This window comes from Cucumis melo, chromosome 12 (genome assembly GCF_025177605.1).
Source record: "Cucumis melo cultivar AY chromosome 12, USDA_Cmelo_AY_1.0, whole genome shotgun sequence".
Taxonomy (NCBI): Eukaryota; Viridiplantae; Streptophyta; class Magnoliopsida; order Cucurbitales; family Cucurbitaceae; genus Cucumis; species Cucumis melo.
The window spans coordinates 4,028,186-4,055,545 of record NC_066868.1 but is presented as its reverse complement, the minus strand read 5'-3'; the positions used below and the strand labels follow the sequence as shown (position 1 = coordinate 4,055,545).

Genomic DNA, 27,360 nt, shown 5'->3' with positions numbered 1-27,360 from the left:
CTTGTTTGATCTACAATTATCAAAATGAATTCAAAAGAATCTTAAGCTTATCAGAAAAACCACAACCGACAACTCTCGTCTCCTCCAAAAAGGGAAAAGGGAGACTACAATCAAAGAAAGACATCTTTTCTTTATAAAACAAAGAAAGACGTGTATAATTTTCACAATCGCAGAATGTATGTATAGATGAATCATTATCGGGATGGAGCGGGAAGCAAATGAATGGATAATAATAATAATCATAATAATAATAAGAGAGCAGTTGGATGAGGGCAATACAATTGAACAAAATTTGCCATTCCATTCTCCAAAAATAAAATAAAACAAAAGCAAATAATTTAATCAAAATTGGTTGTCTCCTCAGTCTCACTGCTTCCAGGCTTTCTTCCCTGTAAACTGTTTGCCTGAACGTTGATTCTTCTTCTTCTTGTCAAGTCGAAATTTTGCAACTTTAGATCGTTTCGCAGCTAACGGCATCGCCTTCTTGTGTTCTTTCTGCCGATTGCTTAAGCCTCCAGTCTTGTAGTTATAATAACAATAAACAAAAAACGGTCAGCTAATAACATGGCATAGAGTAACACATGAATAAACAAAGTAACATATTGCTAAAAGTTAGCTTGCAAGTAAATTCTATTGATCCATTTCATTATCATAAAGCTTCTTTTAATGAATGGGAGAGGATACAAGATATGGAAGAACATATCGAGAATATCAAAACACAAACCTTCTTTTGTTTGACGGCAGCACGTGCTTGGTACTTTCCTCTATCCTCTCTCCCAGCCTTAACTAATGCTAATTTTTCTTCCTTGGTTACCCTTCTCCGGATATGAACCTAACACCACATCCACTCAAGTTCAATAAATCAAGTCGAAGCTTTCATAGTTCGAGAATCACATAAATCAGAATTTGCAAGCAGAACAGTACAAATATCCAGTAAACTAGAATCGCACCTCGAGTTTGGCGGGATCCACTCGCTTTTTACTTAATTCATCGGTATTTGGAACCTTAGAAGCTGTCCGCTTGGCGTCTGAGGAATTTCTCAACAAACCATGTTGAGTCAAAGCACTCTTCGCATCTTTCTTTGCCTAATAATTACCCAAAATTATAACTGGTTGGGATGAATTTCTACTTGAAAAGAAGATGTTACAAAGCCTGTAAAGTTGCACAATCGTGGTTACCTTTAAATCCTTGATCCTTTGAAAATCTTCATTGGAAAGAATGCCATCGGTTGGTTCTGATGATTTTTCCACAGCTGTGCTTGCTAGTCTCTTCAATACTCGAAGGCTTGAATCGGCAGTAACAAGTTGTTGGTCAAAATCAGAATGTTTTCTTTTCTTCGGCTTAGAATCTTGAGAACTAGTTGTGGCCTCCAAGGAACCAGTCTCAACAATCTCATCTGACATAGCCACACTTTTATACTCCGTGTCTTGTTCCTCACTACTATCCTCAAGCTCCTCATCTTCCCCCGATTCCATCCCACTAGAATCATTGACATCTTCATCATCTGTACCTTCATCAGAATCAACTTCAGGTGCTGAATCCGCATCTGTCAATTCCTCCTCGTCACTGGACATTCGATTATCATCAGCATCACTGGAATCAACCACTTGATTGAGGTCACCATCCTCAGATCCACTTGCTATGGAATCAACCACTTGATCAAGGTCATCAGCAGATCCACTTGCTACAGCCTCACTGTTTTCATCACCGTCGTTGTCATCACTATTGTCACCATCAGCTTCGCGTAATAACTCGATACCAGGAATATTGGATGCTACAGCTACCTCCCCATATGCTTTAGGTCTTGCCTTTGGATCAATAGGGCGCCCACGATCCTTCTTAGCCAGCAAAGATGGACAATACTACAGACAAAGAAGTTGTCACTTCTTGGATATAATTATAAAAATGAAAAGAAAAAAATAGAAAAGAAACAGGAAGCTGAAATAAAATTAAAAGAAAAAGGAGACCAAGCCTATGCATACCTCTCTAAATAATCCAATAAGTGATCGTGCAGCTATTGAAATTGCCTTCTCATGTGATTTCTTGTACAATGCAAGATCTTGTAACAAATCTTCGGTCATTAACTAGTTGGCAAGAATACAAGAATACAAGAATACACAATAACAATTAAGTTTATACCAAGTCCCAAAAAAATTGCACCATATGCATAATTGCGGTACTTGTTGCACCATATGCATAATGCCGGCACCATATAAAACACACGATAGAATTCTACAGTAAAGAAAATGTGTAATTTAATCTACCTCCAGTTTCAGTATATATTAGAACATAGGAAAGGTCTAATATCTTATCTCAGAAAATTCTTTAAAACCAATTTTATTTCATCAAAATAAACTAAGTCTAAATATTAAACGCAATTTCTTTTCTGTAGCTTCATTTTTGGGATTTTGGGTTTATGCCCACTCTCTTCTATAATATTTGCATAAATCAGATATATGGGGTTTCCTTTAAAAAATAATACAGGTCAACACATGAAATCCAGATAATATAACATTTGAATACCATAGTGCAAATGGCAAATAATGATAGTTACCAAAGGCATTTGCATACATATCTCCCTTACTACATTGAGTCCAACCGCAATAGCCTGAAAAAGAAAAAGTAGACCTTTGAGTCAAAGTAGATAGGCACAAGATAAAACATCACCAATCATACAAGCACCTCTGTTCGTGAACGATCATGTACAAATTGATTTACAATCTGCTTGAACAAAGGTTCAACTGCATCAGGAGGAACCTGAAACGAAGAAAAAGGCTAAAATTACTAACAGGGAGTCAATCATCAGAGTTGGCCACAGAAAAATAAAACAAATTCAACATAAACTTTCCAATTGTAAGATTGTAATGTAAGCTAAACTTTGTTGTTTTTGAAAATCAGGCTTAAGATGCTACTTCTGCAAATGTGGTTTGTTTGTCATCCACCTCTTAAGGTTGTCTTCAAAAGCTAAGCCAAGTTTTATAAAGTAAAAAAGATGGGTTTAAAAGTTTGTTTTGTTTTTAGAATTTGACTAAAAATTCAAATATTCAGGTAAGAGAAATGAAAATTATAACAAAAAGACAGGGCAGAAACAAGCATAATTTTCAAAAGATTAAAAATAGTCTTTATAAAATGGGTCATAGGAATTTGAACATAAAAAATAGCATACCATATCATGACAGGCCTGAACTGCTGCTGCAAGCAAATCTGTGATATCACGTTGATGAGGCTTCATGAATAAACCCAAACATTAATTACATGTTAAAGGAGTTGCCACATTCGACAAGTCAAAACAACATTACATACCTGAACATACTTCTGAAGGAAAGGGTAGAAGTTTAACAAAATCAGGCGGTGAAGCCCAACTGCTCTAGCAATAACTTTCAGCATCATCATCTTAACCTGAAATTTAAATAAAATTATTTAATTCTAAAAACATCATAATTAAACAAATCAATACAAAGCTTTAAGGCACCAACCATAGTGTTCATTGAATCAGAATTTCTCACTATTCTAACATGTTTAGAAGCCAGACATCAAATTGTAATAGACAAGTAAGGAAATGAAAGATTGCATGAAAAATGAAATAAGTGGACACCACAGAGGTGTTCGTTTATATTGATATAATATGGAAAATTACAGAGAAATATAGACTACTATTTGTTGAGCAACAGATGGTCGACAACAATTACAGATCAAAATATAATTCCAGAAACTAAGAACAATGTTGGACCTCAATTCCAACACAAAAACCTCAAGGGGTATGTATCACTTTATTGAATTAAAAAACGTTTACTGATTACAATAACAAAGAAAAACAAATGAATTACAGTATGTAATTCATCTCCCTCACCGAAACTCTCTCTAGAGCCCAGCGTCTGCTACTTTTCCAAAAATGAAAATCCCCTCCCTTTCTCTCTCTTCTAACTACCTATAACCTTCTCGTGGTCCCCCCTTACAGTAACCAACTCTAACAGACCAGGTGGTCCTCCTAACCAACAACTCCCACGTATTTCCTATTTTCCTTATTATTTTTCACTTCTGTTTTTATTTCCATCTTTCTTCCTCCTTTGGTATTGATGGATAATTGGGGGTCTAACATTACATTCTCCATCAAGTTTCACCTTGTCCTCGAGGTGGTAATCTGGAAATGACTGCTGAAAATCATCATATTTCTCCCACGTAGCTTCATGAGGCGGTAGTCCTTTCCAACTCATCAATACCTCCCATTCTCCTTTGTCGTTTTTCTGGTAACCAAAGGCTTCATCAGGAACAGCTAACCATTCATGGGTTTCTGTCATATAAGGAGCCAATTCTTGTGGGTTTTGACAGTCTCCAAAAGCCCTTTTCAGTTGAGAAATATGAAATACCGGGTGAATAGTTGTTGTTGGCGGCAACTCCAGCCTATAGGCAACAGTTCCTATTTTCTTAAGGACTTTATACGATCCAAAATACTTCGGTGACAACTTCTCATTTCTTCTTTTTCTCATAGAGACTTGTCTATATGGTCTTAATTTCAAGTAAACCATATCTCCTTCCTCAAATTCTACATGAAGTCTCTTCAAATCAGCATATGTTTTCATTTTGTCTCGAGCCACGCGCAAATGTTCTTTCAACGCTCCTAAAGCGATATCCCTTTGCTTAAGCTGATCATCAAGGGTGGAGTTAGTCGTGCTTAGATCTCCATAGAATACTAACGGCGGAGGTGTTCTGCCGTACACAGCTTGGAAAGGAGAAACACCAAGTGACCGCTGATAAGTTGTGTTATACCAGTATTCCACCCAATGGATCCATTTAATCCATTCTTTTGGCCTTTCCCCGCAAAAACAACGCAAGTACGCCTCTACCGAACAGTTAATCACCTCAGTTTGCCCATCAGTTTGAGGATGGTACGCTGTACTTCTATTTAATTTTGTGCCAGCCAATCTGAATAGTTCCTTCCAAAAGTGGCTTAAGAAAATTTTATCCCGATCCGATACAATCAATTGAGGAAATCCGTGCAATCTAACCACCTCCTTCACAAATACTTCTGCCACAGTCTTGGCATCAAATGGATGTTTCAATGTTAGAAAATGACCATACTTACTGAAACGATCCACTACCACTAAGATGACTTCAAATCCAGCCGCTTTAGGTAATCCTTCAATGAAATCCCTTGAAATGTCATCCCAAATTCTGCTAGGAATTTCCAATGGCGTCAATAAGCCTGCTGATTCATTCCTTTGACAAACCGTACATTCTCCACAATATTTCTGTACATCTCCCTTCATTCCTTGCCAAAATAATTCGTCGGTTAATCTTTTATACGTACGTAAGAAACCCGAATGTCCCCCAAATACCGAGTCGTAGTATGTATGAAGAATAGTGGGAATCAAGGTTGAACTCTTGGCAATAACTATCCTCCCTTTATATTGAAGTATACCATGCTGTAACGTATATTTCTGTACCTCCTCTCCTTCTTTGATTCTTTTTATAATCTGCTTCAGATAATCATCCTTTTCTACCTCTTCCTGAATGATCTTTACGTCAATTAAGGCTGGGACTGTCAACTGATTAAGTTGTACCGCAGAAGGTACTCGGGACAAGGCATCAGCCGCCTATTTTCCAACCCGGGCTTGTATAAGACTTCAAACGAATATCCTAGTAATTTCGCAATCCATTTCTGATACTGTGGTTGAATTACCCGCTGTTCCAGTAAGAATTTAAGAGACCTTTGGTCGGTCTTAACCAAAAACCTTCTTCCCAACAAATATGGCCGCCAACGCTAGACTGCTAAAACTACTGCCATCAATTCTCTCTCATATACAGGCTTGGCACAATCTCTTAAAGCTAACGTGTGACTGAAAAAGGCAATCGGCCTTTTATTTTGCATTAATACTGCTCCCACACCATAGCCTGAGGCATCTGTTTCCACTTCAAATGGAAGGCTAAAATCTGGTAATGCCAGAACTGGTAATGTCATCATGGCCTCTTTTAATCTATCAAACGCTGTCTGACTGTCCTCAGTCCATCTAAAATCTCCCAATTTCAATAATTGAGTCAGTGGGGCAGCAATAGAGCCGTAATTCTGCACAAATCTTCAATAGTACCCGGTCAACCCCAAAAATCCCCGTAATTCTCTCACGTTGGAAGGAACTGGCCATTGTTTAATGGATTTAATTTTCTCCGGATCCGCTTCCACTCCTTGACCTGAAACAATGTGGCCAAGATACTCTACTCTTTGAAAAGCAAAACTGCACTTCTTCTTGTTAACATAAAGCTTATGTTCACGTAATACCTCAAACACCAACTCTAAATGATATATATGCTCCTCCATTCCTCGATTATAAATCAAAATATCATCAAAAAATACCAAAACGAATTTCCTCAAATATGATCGAAAAATAGAATTTATAAGAGATTGAAAGGTAGCTGGCGCATCTGTTAAACCAAAGGGCATCACTAAGAATTCATAGTGTCCCTCGTGTGTTCTAAATGCAGTTTTCTCAATATCTTCCCTATGCATTTTTATTTGATGATATCCAGCCTTTAAGTCAATTTTTGAAAATAAATTTGCACCATTAAGTTCATCAAATAATTCCTCTATAACAAGAATAGGAAACTTATCTGGTATTGTGACGTTGTTAAGTGTACGGTAGTCCACACAAAACCTCCAGCTTCCATCTTTTTTCTTGACAAGTAGTATCGGGCTAGAGTAGGGGCTGGAGCTTGGTTGTATAATTCCAAATGTCAACATTTCATCAACCAATTTCTCCATCTCTGCCTTCTGCTGAAAAGCATACCAGCCTGACATTCACTGGGTCTATTCCTGTTTTCATATGAATGTGATGTTCAATTGCCCTTCTTGGAGGTAAGGTTTCTGGCCAATCAAAAATGTCACCAAAATTCTTCAGCACATCTTGTACATTAGCAAGTATCACATTGGCCTCTGTTTCCTCTTCTTTTTCAGCTAACACTACTCCTCCCTCTATTGCCCTACACTCTACTAAGTATCCTTGATCAGCTTCTGTCCACGCTTTCATCATTGACTTCAGCCCCACTCGGGTTTTCGTTAGACTCGGATCTCCTTTAATGATAATTTTCTACCCTTCGTGGAAAAAAGTCATAGTCAAATTCCTCCAATCAGTCTCGGTGACACCAAGGGAGTACAGCCATTGCATCCCTAAAATTGCATCCACCCCTCCTTTTATCGCAGTTCCAGACCCCATGATTACCCTGTAGTGGGGAGTTTCTTTAGTATGCAACTTCTTTTCATTTACCAATTTTTCCGAGATGAAGTTGTAAGTTGCTCCGCAGTCAATTAACACAACTATCTCTTCTCCTTGTAATTTTCCCCTTACTTTCATAGTTCCCGGGTTAGTCAGTCCAACCACTGAATTAATGGATAGTTCTACCACAGCATTAACTCCCCCGTCCAGCTCAAACATGTTCAGCTCCTTCAGTTTTTCACACTCTTCTTCTACAATTTCTTCTTCAACATTGTTATCATGCACCACAAACATTCTCAGCTCTCTCAACTCTGGTCCTTTGCATTTATGCCCGAAGTAATATTTTTCATCACATTTCAAGCATAAGCCTTTCTCCCTTTTGGCCTTAAACTCTGCATCGGACAATCGTTTGCTCGGCCCTTCCCGCTTTGCTTCTCCATTCGCCGTGCTCCGTAAAGTTATCGTTCTCATTGGCGCCGTAATATTATTCTTTCCTTCGTTCGGCATTGCGGTTGTATTCGGCTTGTTATAATTGGCTGGATTGTACAGATACTGTCCTCCCGAATAACCGTACAGGTTGGCTTCTCTCCTAACAACCTCCCTGATCTCCGCCTTCAACGCTAACCGCATCATTTGCGGCAAGCCCACTAGTTCAGAATACGCGACTTCTGCTCGGATCCAGGGAAAAAGCCCATTCATAAAGGTCTCCTCTAAAACCTTATCGGACAGGTCAAATAATGGTGCCACAAGTCGATCAAATAAATTCTGATATTCCTCAACCATCTGGTCTGCTTAATCGCGAAAAATCTGCCATATAGGGATCCCTCACGGATTGACCGGAATCTCTCCAACAACCTGCTTTTTAAATTCGACCAGTCGGCAAACTTATTGCGTTGTTCTTGAGAACGAAACCAATCGAGTGCCGGTCCATCAAAGCTTATAATCGAAACAGTCATCTTCTCGGCATCGGTTAACTTGTGAATTTGAAAATACCGATCGGCTCTGAATAACCAGGAATCTGGATCGTTTCCCGTAAACACAGGCATTTCAACTTTTTTAAACTTACTTCGTTCGGCTGTCTTATCTTCTTCATCTTTCACTTCTTTTTTTGTTTCCTCATTCGATTCATCACTATTAGCTATTCCTTTCATTTTACTCGAAAATCCTTCCTGATCGGAAGTCGTAGTGGATTTTTCATTAACGAAGTTATCCATATATTTCATGATTACCTGGTATTGTTGCTGCTGCGTATCGGCTTTTGTACTCAACCGATCCAGGTTCTTCATCAAGGCTTGATGTTGTTGCTGTTGCTTTTCGTTCTGCACATTCAAGCGTTCTATCGTTTTCATGATCGTTGATAGTTTTTCTTCGACCGCCGGTAACTTCTGTAAATCCTTCTTCATCTCCGAAACCTCCTGCTCCAATGCTTCAAACCGTTCTTCATGTTTCTTTGCCATTTTCTTTGGTTTTCCCAGGTTTGGCTCTGATACCAATATGTTGAACCTCAATTCCAACACAAAAACCTCAAGGTATATGTATCACTTTATTGAATTAAAAAACGTTTACTGATTACAACAACAAAGAAAAACAAATGAATTACAGTATGTAATTCATCTCTCACCGAAACTCTCTCTAGAGCCCAGCGTCTACTACTTTTCCAGAATGAAAATCCCCTCCCTTTCTTTCACTTCGAACTACTTATAACCTTCTCGTGGTCCCCCCTTACAGTAACCAACTCTAACAAACCAGGTGGTCCTCCTAACCAACGACTCCCACGTATTTTCTATTTTCCTTATTATTTTTCACTTCTGTTTTTATTTCCATCTTTCTTCCTCCTTTGGTATTGATGGATAATTGGGGTCTAACAAACAATTAACAAGAAGACCTCAATGGATGCCTCTCCTTCAGTTGTAGCAGATAGCAGATCATGGTATATGGACTCTGGGCCATCAAATCACTTCACTCCTTACATAGACTATGGCAAATGTCTCACAATTAAATGGGAAGGAAAAGGACATTGTTGGTCCTTTCCCCAATATATTGGAAGACTGGACTAATGAGGTTCTCTCTACTGACAGTTCCATCTTTGGTCTAGCATCAACAAGACTTTCCTTTGCTTTCTTTGGAAGGAACGAAATGCTAGAATGTTGTAAAGAGTCAAATTTGGGATTCTTTTGTGAAATTCATGGCCTCAATTCAGAGTATCCAACATAAGACTTTTAGAAACTTCACAACATTCACCATTAACCTAGATTGGGGAGAACTTTTTTCTGATCCCTCTCAGAAAAGGAGATGGCTTACTCATTAGTCTTTTATATTGTTCTTTTTTTTTTTTTTTTAGTGCCTTTTACCCCAACCCCAACCCCAACAACAGAAAAAAAAAAAAGGTTAATATGGTAAGGACTGTCTTAAACTTCATGGTGATAAGTGTCCATTTTCTTATATCATAGGCAAAGATAGGTATGCAATGATTATTTATGTCATAATGTGTTTGTACCATATGTTATATGCATGGTGATAAGTCTCATGTGTTTGTACCATATGTTATATGCATCGTGATGATGTGCTTGTCAAGAACTCAATAGTGTCAGTGAGTAAATCGGTGTTTGTCATTTTTATTTCCCCACAACCACATGTAATTATGAAATATGTCTCTTTCCCTTCAAGTAATCAATAAATATGATAACTTATGTATGCTAATCAGTCACAATTAACATATTCACCTCAAATCGCTCATTGCAAGCACAAAGTCGAGAGAACAACTTTTCTGCAAACCCCTGCACATGCAGTGAAAATTTTTAATCGTATCACCCCAAATTGTAATCCTGCAAATACAACCTAAATTGAGAAAAAAAAAACAGCGGAAAGAAATAAACCTGTGCATCTATCAAATGGTTAAGTGGAGAATAACTTGAATTGCTTCTCTCTGATGACATGCGTTGCTGCCTCTTAATACTATGCCTGACTCGTTCCAGTTTTGCCTTTTTTTTTCTTCTTGCTAGCTGATGTACCTTTATTGTGTGCCTAAATTCCCAAAACATAATGACAAAAAGATTTAAACTAACTACAACGCATTCATACTTTTCGAGGTTGACAGGTTTGAAAAAGCATCCAAATAAGTTAAAAACTATTCTTAGTATTATTTTCTAGTTTGTGCCTTCACCAACCTTATAAACCAATTCCTTACTAAGAATGACTTGAGGAGTTTGAGAAGCCACATCATCTTCACCACTTTCCTCATCACTATCATCCTCACCATCTTCAATCTTCTCATAATCAAGAAGAAAGGATAGGGCGGCAATCATAATCCTAGAGAGCTCAAGCGAATTGTAATCTGTTAGACCCCTTATTAAGCAAGTGTATAGTAGAAGGAAGAAGTAGACTTTTGTTATTAAAAGAGCACGTGGGATTTAAATAGGTCGGTGGGCAGGAAAATAGGTTGAGTGACAGTTGTCTTTTGGGCGGGAATATTGTATAAAGACAGTTGTCTTTTGGCTGGAACATTTCAGCCATGTTTTGAGTGAAATGTGAGACATGTTCTGAGTTCTTCTGGTAGAGAGAAGATTAGAATTTACATTGTAACCTAGGATTGATACATTATCAATCCTATTCTTTGTTGATAATTCTTTGTTTTGAAAGTAAATCAATAAAGATAGCAATTACCTTTAGAATTGGAGTCCCAACATTTTGGTATCAGAGCTGAGATCCGAAAAACAGGGGAAGTATGGTACAAACTCGGATTGAAGAACGATTGGAATGTATCGACCAAGAAATTGCCGGAATGAAGAAGGAACTGAGCAAGGTGTCGGCGATTGAGGTGAGTCTGAACGAAATTGCGAAGAGCATCGATTTGATGCGACTTCAGTCGGAAAAACAGCAGCAGTTACTGTTCACGATCATTGAGACGAGTTCGAGGGAGAGGTCGACGATGAGTGGACAAGTAACAGAATCCACCGCGAAGGAGTCTGAAAAGGTGAAAGGAAAGGAAAGCGACGCGTCTTCCAGTAGGGCGGCTGATTCGGACCGAAATTTCGGAGCCGATAGAAACGATCGAAGGATCGACAGCGACGACAACTTTCATGACCAAAACAAGTTCAAAAAGATCGAGATGCCCGTTTTTACAGGAGAGGATCCTGACTCTTGGCTATTTCGAGCAGAGAGGTACTTCCAAATTCATAAACTAACTGAGTCAAAAAAAATGTTAGTGTCTACGGTTAGTTTCGATGGTCCGGCACTAAATTGGTATAGATCTCAAGAGGAGAGGGATAAATTTACCAGTTGGTCGAATATGAAAGAGAGACTGTTGGTTCGTTTTCGGTCTAATAAGGATGGTACAATTAGCGGGCAATTCCTGAGAATTAAACAAGAGAGTACAGTAGAAGAGTATATAAATTTGTTTGATAAAATGGTAGCACCAGTGAATGATTTGCCTGAACGAGTGATTGAAGACACGTTTATGAATGGTTTATTACCGTGGGTGAGATCTGAAGTAGTTTTCTGTCGTCCGAAAGGATTGGCAGAGATGATGGAAGTAGCCCAGATGGTAGAAAACAGAGAGATAGTAAGAACTGAAGCTAAATTGAGTGGATATTCAGGGGGAAAGATGACGGGGCATATTGGCGGTAATGGAAAGACGGCTTCTGGAGGTGTAGCAGGGGAGAGTAAGAGTAATACTTCATTTCCCATACGCACCATTACATTGAGGAGTTTTGGTCCAAATGAAAACCGAAGGGAAGGGACATATAAAAGACTACCCGATGCTGAGTTTCAGGCAAGAAAAGAGAAGGGATTGTGTTTTCGATGTAATGAGAAGTATTCTGCAAATCATAAATGTAGATTGAAAGAACAACGAGAGTTGAGGATGTTTGTTGTGACGGAAGGAAGAGAAGAATATGAAATTGTTGAAGAAGAAAAAGTAGTAAAAGAATTGGGCCGCATAGAAGTCAATGAGGATATTACCACTGTGGTTGAATTATCAATCAACTCGATGGTGGGACTAAATGATCCTGGAACTATGAAGGTGAGAGGCAAATTGTTTGGAGAGGAAGTGATAATTTTGATCGATTGTGGAGCGACACACAACTTTGTGTCGGAAAAACTAGCGAAGAAATTAACCTTACCCATCAAAGAAACCTCGCATTATGGAGTGATCTTAGGATTTGGGGCTGCTGTACAGGGTAAGGGAATTTGTGGAAAGCTGGAAGTGCAGTTGAAAAGTTGGAAGATAGTAGAGGATTTTCTGCCCTTAGAACTTGGAGGTGTTGATGTAATTTTGGGAATGCAATGGTTGTACTCTTTGGGAGTGACTACAGTAGATTGGAAAAACTTGTCATTGTCCTTTGTGGCTGAGGGGAAGGAGGTGAATATCAAAGGAGATCCTAGTCTAACGAAGGCAAGGATCAATCTAAAAAATATGATGAAAAACTAGGAAGATAAAGATACCTGATTTCTGATTGAATGTTGATCATTGCAAGTGAGAACTGTAGAAGGTGACGAATGCTGTTTGTTAAACACAGAAGTTATGAGCAATGGACCGTTCAGTTCAGTTATCAAACAGTTCCAAGATGTTTTTGAGTGGCCGGAAAAATTACCACCTCGAAGAAAGATAGAACACCATATACATATGAAGGAGGGAACCAATCCAATTAATGTGTGCCCATACCGATATGGTTTTCATCAAAAAGAAGAAATGGAGAAGTTAGTAAAAGAAATGTTGAATTCAAGAGTAATAAGGCCGAGCACCAGCCCATATTCTAGCCCAGTGTTATTGGTAAAAAAAAAGATGGGAGCTGGCGTTTTTGTGTAGATTATAGTGCAGTCAATAACGCCACAATTTCGGATAAGTTTCCTATTCCGATAGTAGAGGAGTTATTTGATGAACTTTGTGGAGCAACTTTGTTTTCCAAGATTGATTTGAAGTCTGGGTACCATCAAATTAGAATGGCCGATGAGGATGTAGAGAAAACGGCTTTTCGAACACACGAAGGTTATTATGAATTTTTAGTAATGCCCTTCGAGCTGACCAATGCACCGGCTACTTTTCAAGCCCTGATGAATAATATATTCAAGCCATTCCTCAGGAAGTTTGTATTGGTTTTCTTTGACGATATATTGGTTTATAGTAGAAATGAGGAAGATCATGTATTACATATGAGAAAGGTGTTGGCAATTCTGCGGCAACATGAATTATAAGCTAATCAGAAGAAGTGTCATTTTGCACAGGAAAGAATTGAGTATTTGGGTCATGTGATTTCGGGGGAAGGTGTGGCAGTGGATCCGGAGAAGATTAGAGCTATATCCGACTGGCCACAACCTATGAATGTTAAAGAAACCAGAGGATTCTTAGGCTTGACAGGATATTATCGACGTTTTGTGCGCAATTATGGGACTATTGTTGCTCCATTAACTCAGTTGTTAAAGAAAGGAGGGTTTATTTGGACTGAGGAAGCAACCTTGGCTTTTGACCTGCTGAAATCTGCAATGATGTCCTTACCGGTATTAGCTTTACCTGATTTTACTAAGCAATTTGAAATAGAAACTGATGCATCTGGTTATGGGATTGGAGCTGTTTTAGTACAAGACAGAAGACCAATAGCATATTATAGTTCACACGTTAGCATTGAGGGACAGAGCCCGACCGGTTTATGAAAGGGAACTTATGGCTGTTGTTTTGGCAGTCCAAAGATGGCGACCTTACTTGTTGATAGGAAGATTCAGGGTGAAAACAGATCAGAAGGAACTTAAATTTTTGTTAGATCAGAGGAGAGCGAAGGAGTGGTATGTCTCAAATCCTCATGTCTGAAGTCAATCTTGTCTGATCCTTTTGTTCCGTGAAGACCCCACGGAGCGGTAAACCCCTCTTTGATCTTTACTAAAAACAAAGGTCCAGATTAGCTTAATTAGTGAATTTGGGACTCGTAGATAAATTCAGGTGCAAAGCAGCTCGACTAAGAAGGAGAAATCAAAGGAGCGAAGCAGCTCGACTAAGATAAGAAAGAGAGGAGCGGTTATACAGCCTCGGTATCAGAAATGGATAGCTAAACTTCTGTGTTATTCATTTGAAGTAGTCTACAAACCGAGAGTTGAAAATAGAGCAGCTGATGCTTTATCTCGAAAACCAGATGAGGTGCAATTGTTTGGGTTGTCTGTTCCAATTACTGTTGATTTTGATGTAATAAAAAAAGAGGTGTTTCAAGATCCCAAGTATGAGAAGATTATAAGGCAGATTGAGCAGAGTGAGGAGTTGAATGAGAGCAACTATTCCCTGCAGAAAGGCTTGCTGATGTATAAGAACCGACTGGTAATTCTAAAGCAATCTTCCTTGATACCAGTAATTTTAGATACTTTCCATAATTCTGCAGTTGGGGGACATTCTGAATTTTTGAGAACCTATAAAAGAGTAGCAGCTGAGTTGTATTGGGAGGGGATGAAGGCTGATATTAAAAAACAATGTGAAGAGTGTTTAACATGCCAAAGAAGTAAGACATTGGCTCTGTCCCCGGCTGGTTTACTAGTTCCATTGGAGATTCCTCAAGCTATATGGAGTGATATTTCAATGGATTTTGTGGAAGGCCTTCCAAAATCAAGTGGGTTTGAAGTGATTTTGGTTGTGGTAGACAGATTGAGTAAATATGGACATTTTTTACTCCTGAAACACCCGTATACTGCTAAGTTGGTGGCTGAGATGTTCGTGAAAGAGATAGTAAGACTGCACGGATTTCCTTTGTCCATTGTGTCGGATAGAGACAAGGTATTTCTTAGCCAATTTTGGACCGAATTGTTTCGTCTATCAGGCACCAAACTGAATAAAAGTACAGCCTATCACCCTCAATCGGATGGCCAAACTGAGGTTGTCAACAAAGGAGTGGAAACTTACTTGAGGTGTTTTTGTAATGAGAAACCTAAGGAATGGACTAAGTGGTTGCCTTGGACGGAATATTGGTATAATACCACCTTTCAACGTTCTATTGGCATGACTCCATTTCAAGTTGTTTATGGTCGACAGCCTCCTACTATTTTGTCTTATGGAAGTTCACCATCTAAGAATTCTACTGTTGAAGAAATGTTGCAGGAAAGAGATATTGTTCTGGTTTCTTTGCGTGAGCACTTGCGCTTAGCTCAGGAACAGATGAAGATGTATGCGGATCGTAAAAGGAGAGCTGTTGAATTTTCTGTGGGAGAATATGTGTTTTTACGTATTCGTCCCTATAGACAGATTACAGTGCGCAGTAGACGGAATGAAAAGCTTACTCCTCGTTCCTTTGGGCCATATAAAATTGTAGAGAGGATTGGGCCCGTCGCTTATCGTCTACAATTACCAGAAAATTCCAGAATTCATCCTGTATTTCATGTGTCACAGCTGAGGAAAATGGTGGGACAGCATGAGGATTCTCAACCGACTATTCAGTTTGTTGATGAGAATTATGTGTGGAAGTCTGATCCGGAAGAAGCTATTGAATATCGCAAGACCGGGGCTGGGCAGTGGGAAGTTTTGGTGTGCGAGGTTTGCTTAAGCATGAAGCTTCTTGGGAATCTTATGATGAAATGCAGATAAAGTACCCAACTTTTCACCTTGAGGACAAGGTGAATTTAAAAGGGGAAGTAATGTTAGACCCCTTATTAAGCAAGTGTATAGTAGAAGGAAGAAGTAGACTTTTGTTATTAAAAGAGCACATGGGATTTAAATAGGTCGGTGGGCGGGAAAATAGGTCGAGTGACAGTTGTCTTTTGGGCGGGAATATTGTATAAAGACAGTTGTCTTTTGGCTGGAACATTTCAGCCATGTTTTGAGTGAAATGTGAGACATGTTCTGAGTTCTTCTGATAGAGAGAAGATCAGAATTTACATTGTAACCTAGGATTGATACATTATCAATCCTATTCTTTGTTCTGAAAGTAAATCAATAAAGATAGCAATTACCTTTAGAATTGGAGTCCCAACATAATCATTTCAAAAAGAGTTACCAAAAGAATATCATTGAATCAATAAAGTCCAGCACCTTGGTGATGAATGAAAGCAAGCAGTACAGATAGCATTTGCTGATCTTTCATCAAACCACACCTTTCTTCGATGAAGTTCACATAGAGTTATCAGCGATCTCTTGGCTTTCACTTCATCCTCTTGCTACATCAGAAGTCAAAGTTTACCATGCATCCAAGTCCTGCCAAATGTTCTTATACCCAAAAAATGAAAAGTATACTTTAGCTGCAGTAATACAAACAAAATTTTCTGGAGAGCTCGATTCTTTGCTTCATTTTTATGCTTTTGATTCATTCTTTTAATGCTGTGAATAACGTGAGAAAATGCCAATTTTCTTAGTGTCCGGTCACCTAAGGTCTGTAACTCCACAAACAACGCAAGATTTTCCTGAATATCAACCATCTGAACAATAAAGCAAAGAGCAATTAACAAATGAATTTCACTTAATACAAAGAGGAAAATAAATACAACTATAAAAAAACTTAAACGAGTGATTATGTGGATTTAAATTCAATTTAAGAACATTTAAGTACTTTCAATGCAAAATCACTTCCGATATGAGCTTATACATAAATTTCAATCTGACCTTATACAACTCTTTGGAAGTTAAATTTTCTAAATTACCATATTTAACGCAGAAAACTATCCAACCTTTGAGAAAAATGGTATGAAAACCAATTTGGTTACAAAATTTTAACTTTACCTTTCGATTAATAAGAAGTATAAGCGCTTGTGCTATGTGGCAACATAAACCCGAAGGGAGCGACTTTGAAGATGAGTTAAGCAAATCCACCAACTGTTTGGGAAATTCAATAAGATGTTTCGGGTAAAGATGAGTAACATGAGCCAAAAACATTGCCCTGTCACTAAGATCCTTTGCCACGGAAGGGTTGCTGCCAATGCCACCAACAGAGGTGAAGTGAATAGAGGCTTGCTGCTTGAAGAGCTCCATGGATGATTTAAATTGGTTGTAGAGGAGAACCAACTCACACTCGTACCCTTCAGGGTCACACTTCATCTTCGACTGCAGCAAGGGCAAAGTTAGCTTCTCAGGAGCTGAATTCATTGCTTCTGATTCGGTTTAGTTACAAGTACGAATTTAGAACCAATCGAAGTGTGCATTTTCAAAATTGAGGAGTGGGAAATCTGTGCACAGCAGGCAACGGCAGAAGCAGAAGGTCTACTGAATGGTCACTATTTGTAGTTGCAAATTACTTCAAAGGCCATCACAATTTCCAAAATGCAATTATTAATAAACGAGAATAATAATAAATAAATACATATATATACACATACATACATATATATACACATACATAAATATATATACACATACATATATATATACATATATATATATATATTCCATTTGGTCATTCACATTTACACAAAAAATACTACAAAACGGCCCTGGCCTCTCTTTCTCCAGCTACTAGTGTCCTTCCATCATAAAATAACAAACAACAACATTCCAAGCTAAAATTCATTATAAACTAAAAATTGTTAAGGGTAGACAAGAATCAAGACCTGCTAGGTGATCTCTAATTCTAAAAGGGAAACTACAATTTAAAAGCACTAACTTAACCAACCTTATGGCAAATTATAGTTTAAAGGCACTAAAACTCTAAGGTAGCATCCTAATTCTACCACCACACCTACAAGCACAAAACAAATGCATGCCATCTAGTCAACTATTGGAGCATCCTATGCCTACTAGCAACCAAGTTTGAGCAAATATGCAAGTCAAACATAAGCATACAATCAATTAATTCAACAAATCAAGTAATCAAGTAATATAGCAACATACACACTAAACGTTTACAAATCACCTACAAGCATTCACAAACCTGGTGATGGAGTGGTAACTGAGAAAGACTATTTACTCTAAACAACTTAACAACTTACTTAACAACCTAATATGGGTCAATCTAAAAGGTCAGGAACAACTCTATACACGCCAGTTTCAATTTTAAATTAAGAAACATTATCAAAATTTTTACTCGTTACTAACTCTACTAACTATGATGCATTAGAAAAATTCGATAACAAAACTGTTTAACTATAAACACTACACATTACAAATCACTTGATAAACAATTTTAACTACAAATCCAATCAAGAAAACTAATGTTCTAAAATAGTTTCTAATCAAGTTTAAAAAAAATTCCTGTAACTAACCAACTCAAACTAAAGGTAATCTCAAACAAAATAAATCAACTAATCCTATTACAGCATCCCAACTCAAGGCCAACCACAATAGACTCGAATCTAAATCAAAGTTCAACATCCAAAAGTTCTTAAAACAAAATAAACTTGGAAATAAAAGAGACACTACTAATGGTCAATCTTTCTCAAGCCCCCTCTTTAACATCACTAAGGTTGAATTATTCATAACCTACGAAATCTGGTCGGTTCAGTACACAACATGTACTGGTAACTGGTAAGCATCCCACAGTTGAAGAGCCACATAAAAGCAAACATTGCAAAATGCATAATGATTATACCATTATACATGCTCACTATACATGAAAAGTAAATATCAACCAGAACATACTAAACCTGTGACTTAACTCATCATATAATGCATACTTAATTTCCAATCAAGTTTATTGAGTTTGCTCAACACTTAAGGGGCGTTTGGGCGGCGGTTTAAGACTGTGGGGTTAAGGTTACTTAACCCTAACCCCTGTTTGGTACTAGGGTTATGAAACCCTAGTTTTAGGGTTTCCATAAACCCCGATTTGCCCCTCTACCACGTCCACTCTCTCCTTTGGTGCTCTGCCGATTTGTCTCCCTCAACCCGTGTTCTTCAACCCGTGTTCACGAATCTCTTCAATCCGTCTTCACGAATCTCTTCAATCCGTTTTGCATGTCCATTCATCTTTTCCCTTCCATCACCGATTTCGTGTTCGTTCTTCTAGCTTCACCTTCGTTCTTCTTCTTTTCCGTATTCCCTTCCATTCCGATTATCTAAAACTGTATAATACCCGAGTTCTTCTTCCTGCTTCTTCTTCTTCTCCCTATTTCCGTTTGATACCGATTTGAAGTGGGTTGTGGCCGTATTTCTTAGGCCGGATGTTTGGGGAAAAAATGAACCCCCTTTCATCCGGAAAACCCCCTTTCGACTTTACCGTTTCGATCTCTACATCTCTCCTCACCGTCTCTATCTCTCACTGTCCGAAAATCGAACGCTTTGTCGAAGGCTTGGCCGAAAGGTCTTGCCTCCAAAACTTTTCGATTTAAGGTTTAGGGGTTTCGTTGACCGGCGGGGACCATTCCTTGCCTCTGGAATCCCCACTTACATCTTCGATCGGACTTCTCCGTGGTAATCCATGTTTGGGTTTAGTCGAATCGAAGGGGACCCCTTGCCGCTCCACTTGCGATTTGCCGCTTGGTTGCCCTTGCAGATTCGTTTCCCTTCCTGATTTGGGATGGATGCTACACCCCACACCGTTTTCTGGCAATCGGTACGGGTGGAGCATGGTAGGGAGGTAACTATTGTTGTTGTATTTTGTTTATTCATTTTCAATAGCCGATGATGAGTACTAACGTTGCTGACTGGATTTTCCTTTGTTTGCTAATACTTGAACGAATTTGCTTTATTTATTTCATTTTGTACAATTTTGTTTGTCATACTTCTTCCTTTCGGTTGAATTAGAAAAAATTTGATATGTCTGTTTCTATTCATGTATTTCGGTTCCACTGTCTTCAATTGTTTGCAAGGATTGTTTCTAAAAAAAATTCTTCATTTCTTCTTTGTTTTGCCTCTGTGAGGATCATACTTTTTGGCCCATTCATGTGTGAATTGTGAATTCATTGCTGCCTTTCGTTGTGATTTCTATTTACTGTCGTGGTGTACTTTCTTTTTTATTTTCTTATTGTCTTCCTGTTATGTGGACAAATATTGACCGCCCAAAACCTACCCTTTCCAAAGTGTTGTGTCCCTTCAATCTATATGACAATGTACCCTTTGTGTAGTAAATAGGTTACTGCCAATGTTAGGGTTTGACCAAATTTGTTACTTTTCATTGCTTTTACACTGTCATTTGCAGAGATTGTTCTTTTTTTGGGTATGGTCATCCATATTAATTTCTCTCATCCACCCCTATATATTCACATTTGCTCTTTTGTTTTACCACGCATCTTGGGATTTCTATTTCTGTATTCTTCTGTCTTTTGCTTCTTTCTATTTGGTATGTAATTTTTTTCTTTCCATATTTGTATCATTCTCCATCCGTGTTACTCTTCTTCTGCTTTGTTCTCTGTTATGGTATTTTCTTACATTCCTTATATTCTAATGTATGTTTCTTTCCATATTACTGCACCTTTCGTTTTTTATTCTGTCTTCTGTAATTCTTTTGTTCCTTCTCTTATAATGTATGTTTATTTCAAGATTAGTGTACATTACATATTTTCAAATATTTTCCTCTTTTGTTTTACCACGAATCTTCGGATTTCTAGTGCTGCCTTATTCTGTCTTTTGCTTCTTTCTATTGGTATGTAATTTTTTTCTTTCCATATTCGCATCATTGTCCATCCGTGCACCATTCTTCTGCCTTGTTGTGTCTTATGGTTTTTTTTATAAATTACTTCTATTCTAATGTATGTTTCTTTCCATATAGTGCACCTTTCCTATTTTTTTTTCTTTCCTATTTTGTTCTATGCTGTTAATGTTGTTAGATACATTTACTTACTCTTATTCATGTTATTTCTTCTCCTGCGTGTCGTCTGTCCCTTCTACTTTGTCTATTCATATGGTTTGTTGTTTATTTTGTTTCCCTCGTAATTGATGTTTCAACTACGATAAAATCTGGTTCAACTTATTGAACCGATTTCTATAATCTGAGGCTCCTTAATATAATTTTAGAACAATCATTTTTACGTATGAATGTTATTTTTTTAATGTCTTACATTTTCGAATATTCATATCGGGTCCTTTCTTCTACTTAAAAGGTATGTAATCGTTCGTTTTTCTGTTTTTTATTTCTTCATTTATGCTGCTTTTGAAAGTTTTTACGTCTTTTCGACGTTTGTTGTGTCCTAACTTTTGTATTTTTTTCAGAACGTCCACGGTCATCTCATCCTTCTAAGAGGTACACGGATTATTCGTTTGTTGATTCAAGATTGTATTTGTAGTTCTTTGTATTCGTTACAATTAAAATTGTGTAATTTAATTTCATTTCTATTAGACACACATTTGATTTTGTTATTTTGTCATTTATGTTTTGTATGGACATTTTACTATTTAATAAATTTGGTATTATTTTGTTTTTATTTTAAGCTTAGAAAGTTTTAACTTGGTTTTATTTTTTTTACATGCACGATCATTAAATTTTATTTTAAAATATACCATCCCAGGTACATAATTTAAGTACTAGCACTAACATTAGTGTAAGAAAATACGAAACCACAGTCGTTGAAAAAAAATTCCCTACTGTTATTAGATAACAATCATATTCGTCAAATTTTTTGTCTTAGGTTGTAATTGTAAAGTCAAAACCTCCAAAATGATCAATTTCACCATAGAGTTATGATTTTTAAAATTTAGAAGAATTGCAAGCTTAAGATTCCATTGATATATATAACTTAAAATCACATTAAGGTTAACACAAAATTGCAAGCTTAAGATTCTATTAATGTATATAACTTAAAATTTATTAGGGCACAAATCGAAAATTGAACACTCTCCAAAAAGTCAAAACTTAAAATTAGGAAGTAAACCTACGATTTAGTTCTTCATGGTAAATACTTTTGAAAACAATATGAAGAAGATAGGGTTGCCATCCTCTTGTCTTTTCTTTTTTTAAGTTTAAAGCATAGAAGTGGGAATAGTCAAACATAAAAACCTCTTGCTTGAGAATACAATTTTTAGGTTAATTAAATTGTACTCGTTTATGCAAGAAGAACGTATAAGTCTTTTAGAAGGCATAAGCGAGAGATCGAAATCAATGACAAAATAACAAATTTTTTGTCTTAAGGAGATAGTAAAGTTGTAATTGTAGCATATTTTATTATATTGCATTAATTATAACACATAATTTTACAAATTTTTGTTGTAAGTTAAAATAAATTATAAAAAATTTATTTTATATTTTAAAGTATTAATTTCGCTAATTTTTCACGAAAAATAAACATTTTTTAGAAAAAAAAATAAATTTCTTTTTTCAAACTTGACATGTAAAACAAGTGGGCATCATTTTAATTTTTTTTGAAAAAAAATAGTTCTACGGAGTTTTCCTATAGTAACTTTATGCTTAATATTGATAATTTAAAATATTTTTTAAGACATTTTAGGTAATTTCAAATGGATCAACAAACCCTTCTTGGAGTCTTAACTGTGTTCACAATGGCGCAACGTCAGATGCTCCTAACGTTGGAGGCACTAATGAACGACAATAAGCGTCTCCCACAGACACCGTACGATACAAGGCATAGAATTAGGCAGCTTGTGTACTTTCGGATGATACACGAGTCTGATCTTGTGTGTCGCGAAAGCACGCGAATGGACAGGCGAAGATTCGCAATTCTATGCCACTTACTTAGGACTGTATCTGGTCTTTCGTCGACAGAGATTGTCGATGTCGAGGAAATGGTTACAATGTTTTTGCACGTCCTTGCTCATGACGTGAAGAACCGCGTCATCCAATAGAAATTTGTACGGTCTGGTGAGACAGTATCTCAACATTTTAACATCGTATTGTTGGCTGTGGTTCGATTGTACGAGGAGTTGATAAAGAAACCTGCTCCGGTAACAAACAACTGCAATGATCAACGTTGGAAGTATTTCGAGGTGGGCATGATAGAAGTTCACTGTATTTGACCTTTACGTACAAACACTTATTTCAGCGTCTTTATTTGAACCTGCAGAATTGCCTTGGCGCGTTAGACGGGACGTACATAAAGGTCAACGTCTCCGCAGGAGATCGACCTACATTCAGAACGCATAAGGGGGAAATTGCCACAAACGTTCTAGGGGTGTGTGACACGAAAGGGGATTTCGTTTATGTCCTCGCCGGTTGGGAAGGATCCGCAGCAGACTCGCGGATCCTACGTGATGCCCTTTCATAAGAAAATGGACTACAAGTGCTAAAGGGTATATCTTATTTATAATAAAACACTGCCGCTTCCTACTTACCTATTCAAAATGCTTAAACGAATAATTTAATAGCAGGATATTATTATCTGTGCGATGCGGGTTATCCAAACGCGGAGGGGTTTCTCGTCCCGTACAGAGGCCAGCGGTACCATTTGCAAGAGTGGCGTGGTGCTGCAAATGCGCCAACAAATCCAAAGGAGTACTTCAACATGAAGCACTCCTCGGCAAGGAATGTCATTGAGCGCGCGTTCGGTGTTCTTAAGGGTCGTTAGGCCATTCTTCGTGGGAAGTCGTATTATCCCCTGCAAGTCCAGTGTCGCACCATACTAGTATGTGCCTTGCTTCACAATTTGATCAACAGAAAAATGACATATTGCGAGGACATTGACAACGTGGACGAGCGGGACTCCACATACGCGACGACCACCGCTTCAGAAGACATTCACTACATTGAGATAACAAACGAGTGGTCTCAGTGGCGCGACGAACTAGCCGAATCGATGTTCACTGATTTGCAGTTGCGTAACGCTTAGATAACACAATTTTACATTACAAGTTTTCGACTGTAATGTTGAATTTCTATCGGGTGTTGCATATGAAATGTACGCGTGCCATGAATTTCTATCATGCCTTTTGTTTTTAACTGTTAAATTGTGAAATTACTAACGTACTCCATGTATTTTTTCTGATTTGTCATTCTCAGTATGTCAACCTCAAATCGTGCCCCGAGACATGTCTGGACGAAGGAGGAGGAGGGAATTCTTGTGGAATGTTTAATGGAGTTGGTGTCAATGGGGGGATGGAAATCAGATAATGGTATGTTCCGCCCAGGTTACCTTGCGCAGTTGGTACGCATGACGACGGAGAAACTACCTGGATGTCAGGTCCGAGCAACGACTGTAATTGATTGTAGAATTAAGACACTGAAGCGAACATTCCAGGCCATTGCCGAAATGCGGGGGCCAGCGTGCAGTGGCTTTGGGTGGAACGATGAAAAGAAATGTATCATTGCGGAGAATGAATTAATTGATAATTGGGTTAGGGTAAGGGAAATAATATAAATGTCACACAACGTTCACAATGTACATTTACTTAACAATTTTTCAATCAGTACTCATACGTGATATTTTTTTCCCCGCAGTCGCATCCTGCAGTGAAGGGACTCCTGAACAAACCATTCCCGTATTACGACGAACTTACATATGTCTTCGGTCGCGATAGGGCGACCGGTCGATTCACTGAGACATTCGCCGACGTCGGGTCTAACGAGCCTGGTGGCGGATATGACAGATTTGATATGGGGGATGGAAACGAGGAGCTCCCGCCCGTGTACAGCCTAGGGATTGACCTCTCGCAGAACGGTGTACATGCATCCCGACCTTCCCGCGCTTTAGAGGGTAGGACCGGATCCAGTGGATCGAAGAGGAAGAAGGAAAGTCAGCAAGACTTCGATATTGAAGCGATACATCTGGCGCTCGACCAAACAAACGAGCACCTCAGGAAAATTGCAGAGTGGTCTGCACGCACCCTTGCAAATGACAACCATGTGCGCACGGAATTCTTCCGCATATTGCGGAGATGCCAGAACTTACGAGTTTGGATAGGGCGTTATTGCAAAGGCATGTTTTGTCTTGTATGGACGACCTTCGGGGTTCGTACGCATGCCTGAGGATGGAGGGAGGGATTTTGTAGAGTCCTCCTACGAGACATTATGAGATAGTTTATGTTTCTACGGACCTGGGTTGCTTATTATTTCCTTACCTTTTTTTTCTGTATGATGTTGACTATTTTTGCATTTCCTATTGTTCCGAACTATTTTTTTCCTTCATAATGTTTATTTTAAATTAAGGAAAATAGTCACAATTTCCCAAAAGCGTTATAATGGTTATTTATATAGGTTTAAAATAGAAGGACATCGCTATCGCCGATTAGAAATACGAAATAATTTTTTTGGTCTTTCTAAAAAATGAATTGTAATAAATTTTTCACAATATGTTCAGAAATTAATTTTAAATTGGACAACTGTCTGTACTAATTTAATAACATTAAACATAGAACAAATTATTTGCAATAAGACGGGTTTGACGCTTTCGTAAAAAAGTATGCAATAATTTTTTTTATCATATTTACAATCTAATTTAAAAAATATTATAGCACATAAAAAAAATTATAAACCCAACCCATATAACAATTTTCCCAAATAAATTTTATCATAAAATCCACATAAGCCTATCATCCTAACCCTTCCCCAAACACATTTTATCATAAAATCCCCATAATACTACCCACCTAAACCTTCCCCCCAAACACATCTTATCATAAAATTCCCATAAAACTACCTACCTAACCCTTCCCCCAAACACATCTTATCATAAAATTATCATTAATCCTCCCCACCTAACCATTTCCCCAAACACATTTTATCATAAAATCTCCATTAACTCTTCCCACCTAACCCTTCCCCAAACAAGGGTTATGATAAAACTAGGTTTAACATAACACTAGTTTTATCATAACACTAATTCTTCCCTAAATCAACCATTCCCCCAAACGCACCCTTAAGTTTAACTCACAAAATTTTCAAAAGTTGAATCCTTCGAGACACATTGATCCCAACTTAGAGTCCAAGGCAACCAACATTCTATGGCAACCCCATCGACCTTATCCAAGGCCATCAACACTCTCTGTCAACCTCACTAACCCAACCAAGTCTCCGTCGACCCCAACAAAGTTTATCCAATACACCTCTCCGTCCGTCCAGCTAATTCCCCAATCCACCAAGGGTCATCGAAGTTCTTAAAATTTTTAATACTTTCCTTTCTAAACTCATCATACCGAACTTAACTAAATCAACAAGCTCATCCACGCAACTCTAATAACCTACTCTAATACATGTTTTATGCCAAAACCACATAAAACAATACTACATTTTCAACATTAAACATATATATTATTTTTAACTTTTAGGCCTAACTCCATTCAAAAGATTCATTTTAGAAATCCTCAAATCACTTACTCGAAATTTGTAGTTCATACCAAATTACTTCCACACTTCAAACAATAAACTTAACCAAATACCCAATTGCTTGATATCCTTGCTAGACAAAGGCTAAACCTTTAGGGTGTGTTTGGGGGAAGGAAAGAGTTATGGAAGAAAAGGATTATAATAATCCTAGGATTATGATAATTCTAGTATTATGATAATATGTGTTTGAGGAATAGATTATTATTGGTAGTGTTGTGGTAATATGTGTTTGGGAGAGAAAATATGAAAGGTAGTGTTATGATGGTATGTGTTTGGAGGAGGGATTATGATAGTAGTGTTATGATAATATGTGTTTGGGAGAAGAGTTATGATTGTAGTAATTTAAAAAACAATAATAAATTTTTGATTGGATTGTTTGAGTAGGGTAATGTAGAGTTGTAAAAAAGTAAAAATAGGATAAGATAGGGTTATTTAGGGATTAGGATAACCCTAATCCCCTTTATCATAATCCTTGGGCCAAACACGGTTTGGCCCAATTTCTTAATCCTTTTCCTCCTAAAACCCCACCCCAAACATACCCTTACAAATTTTCAAATTCAACCTTAAAAAAAAGGGTGAATCGAGTATTAAGCGAAACTTCCATGAATAACCACGGAATCAACCAAAATAAACTTACGGGTGTTTATCCTTGATACAGATCCAGCAATGGCGTGCAACAGTAGAGATGATCGACGGAGCAGACGAAAACCGGTGGCTGACGACCTCTCAGATCGATGGTGGCTGGTGAACGAGGTTAAATGTCCAACCTTTTCAAAAGGGAGAAAAAGGCACTAAAAGTTGTTGGAACGTCAGTGATGAAGAGCTCCGACGGAGAGGAAGGCCGCCGTCACTGCTGGCCGCCGTAGGTCTTGCACGACCGAGGGGAGAAAAACTCGCCGGAGAAGAAGACTTCAAAGACGGCGTGGCTGGGGCTGCCGCACACTGTGACGGAGCGAAAAAGAGAAAAATAGAAATAAATAAAAATGATGATTTTAGGGCTTATTTTATTTAATTACTTCTTTCTTTATGAAATAATTATACTGACAAAATTTTGG

The 27,360-nt window shown here is 37.8% G+C and overlaps 1 protein-coding gene across 1 annotated transcript; it reads right to left on the bottom strand.

Moving 5' to 3' along the window:
- Positions 1-219: 219 nt before the first annotated feature.
- LOC103502933 (uncharacterized) lies at positions 220-27,282 on the bottom strand. The gene is given in 17 exon segments (XM_051080276.1): positions 220-519; positions 725-832; positions 951-1,085; positions 1,179-1,862; positions 1,983-2,084; positions 2,555-2,608; positions 2,683-2,757; positions 3,167-3,226; positions 3,304-3,399; positions 9,929-9,982; positions 10,082-10,195; positions 10,197-10,229; positions 10,373-10,514; positions 16,204-16,330; positions 16,412-16,586; positions 16,888-17,398; positions 26,943-27,282. Coding segments are annotated over 16 exon segments (2,475 nt in total). The 5' UTR covers positions 17,251-17,398; positions 26,943-27,282; the 3' UTR covers positions 220-366.
- Between the last annotated feature and the right edge of the window lie 78 nt (positions 27,283-27,360).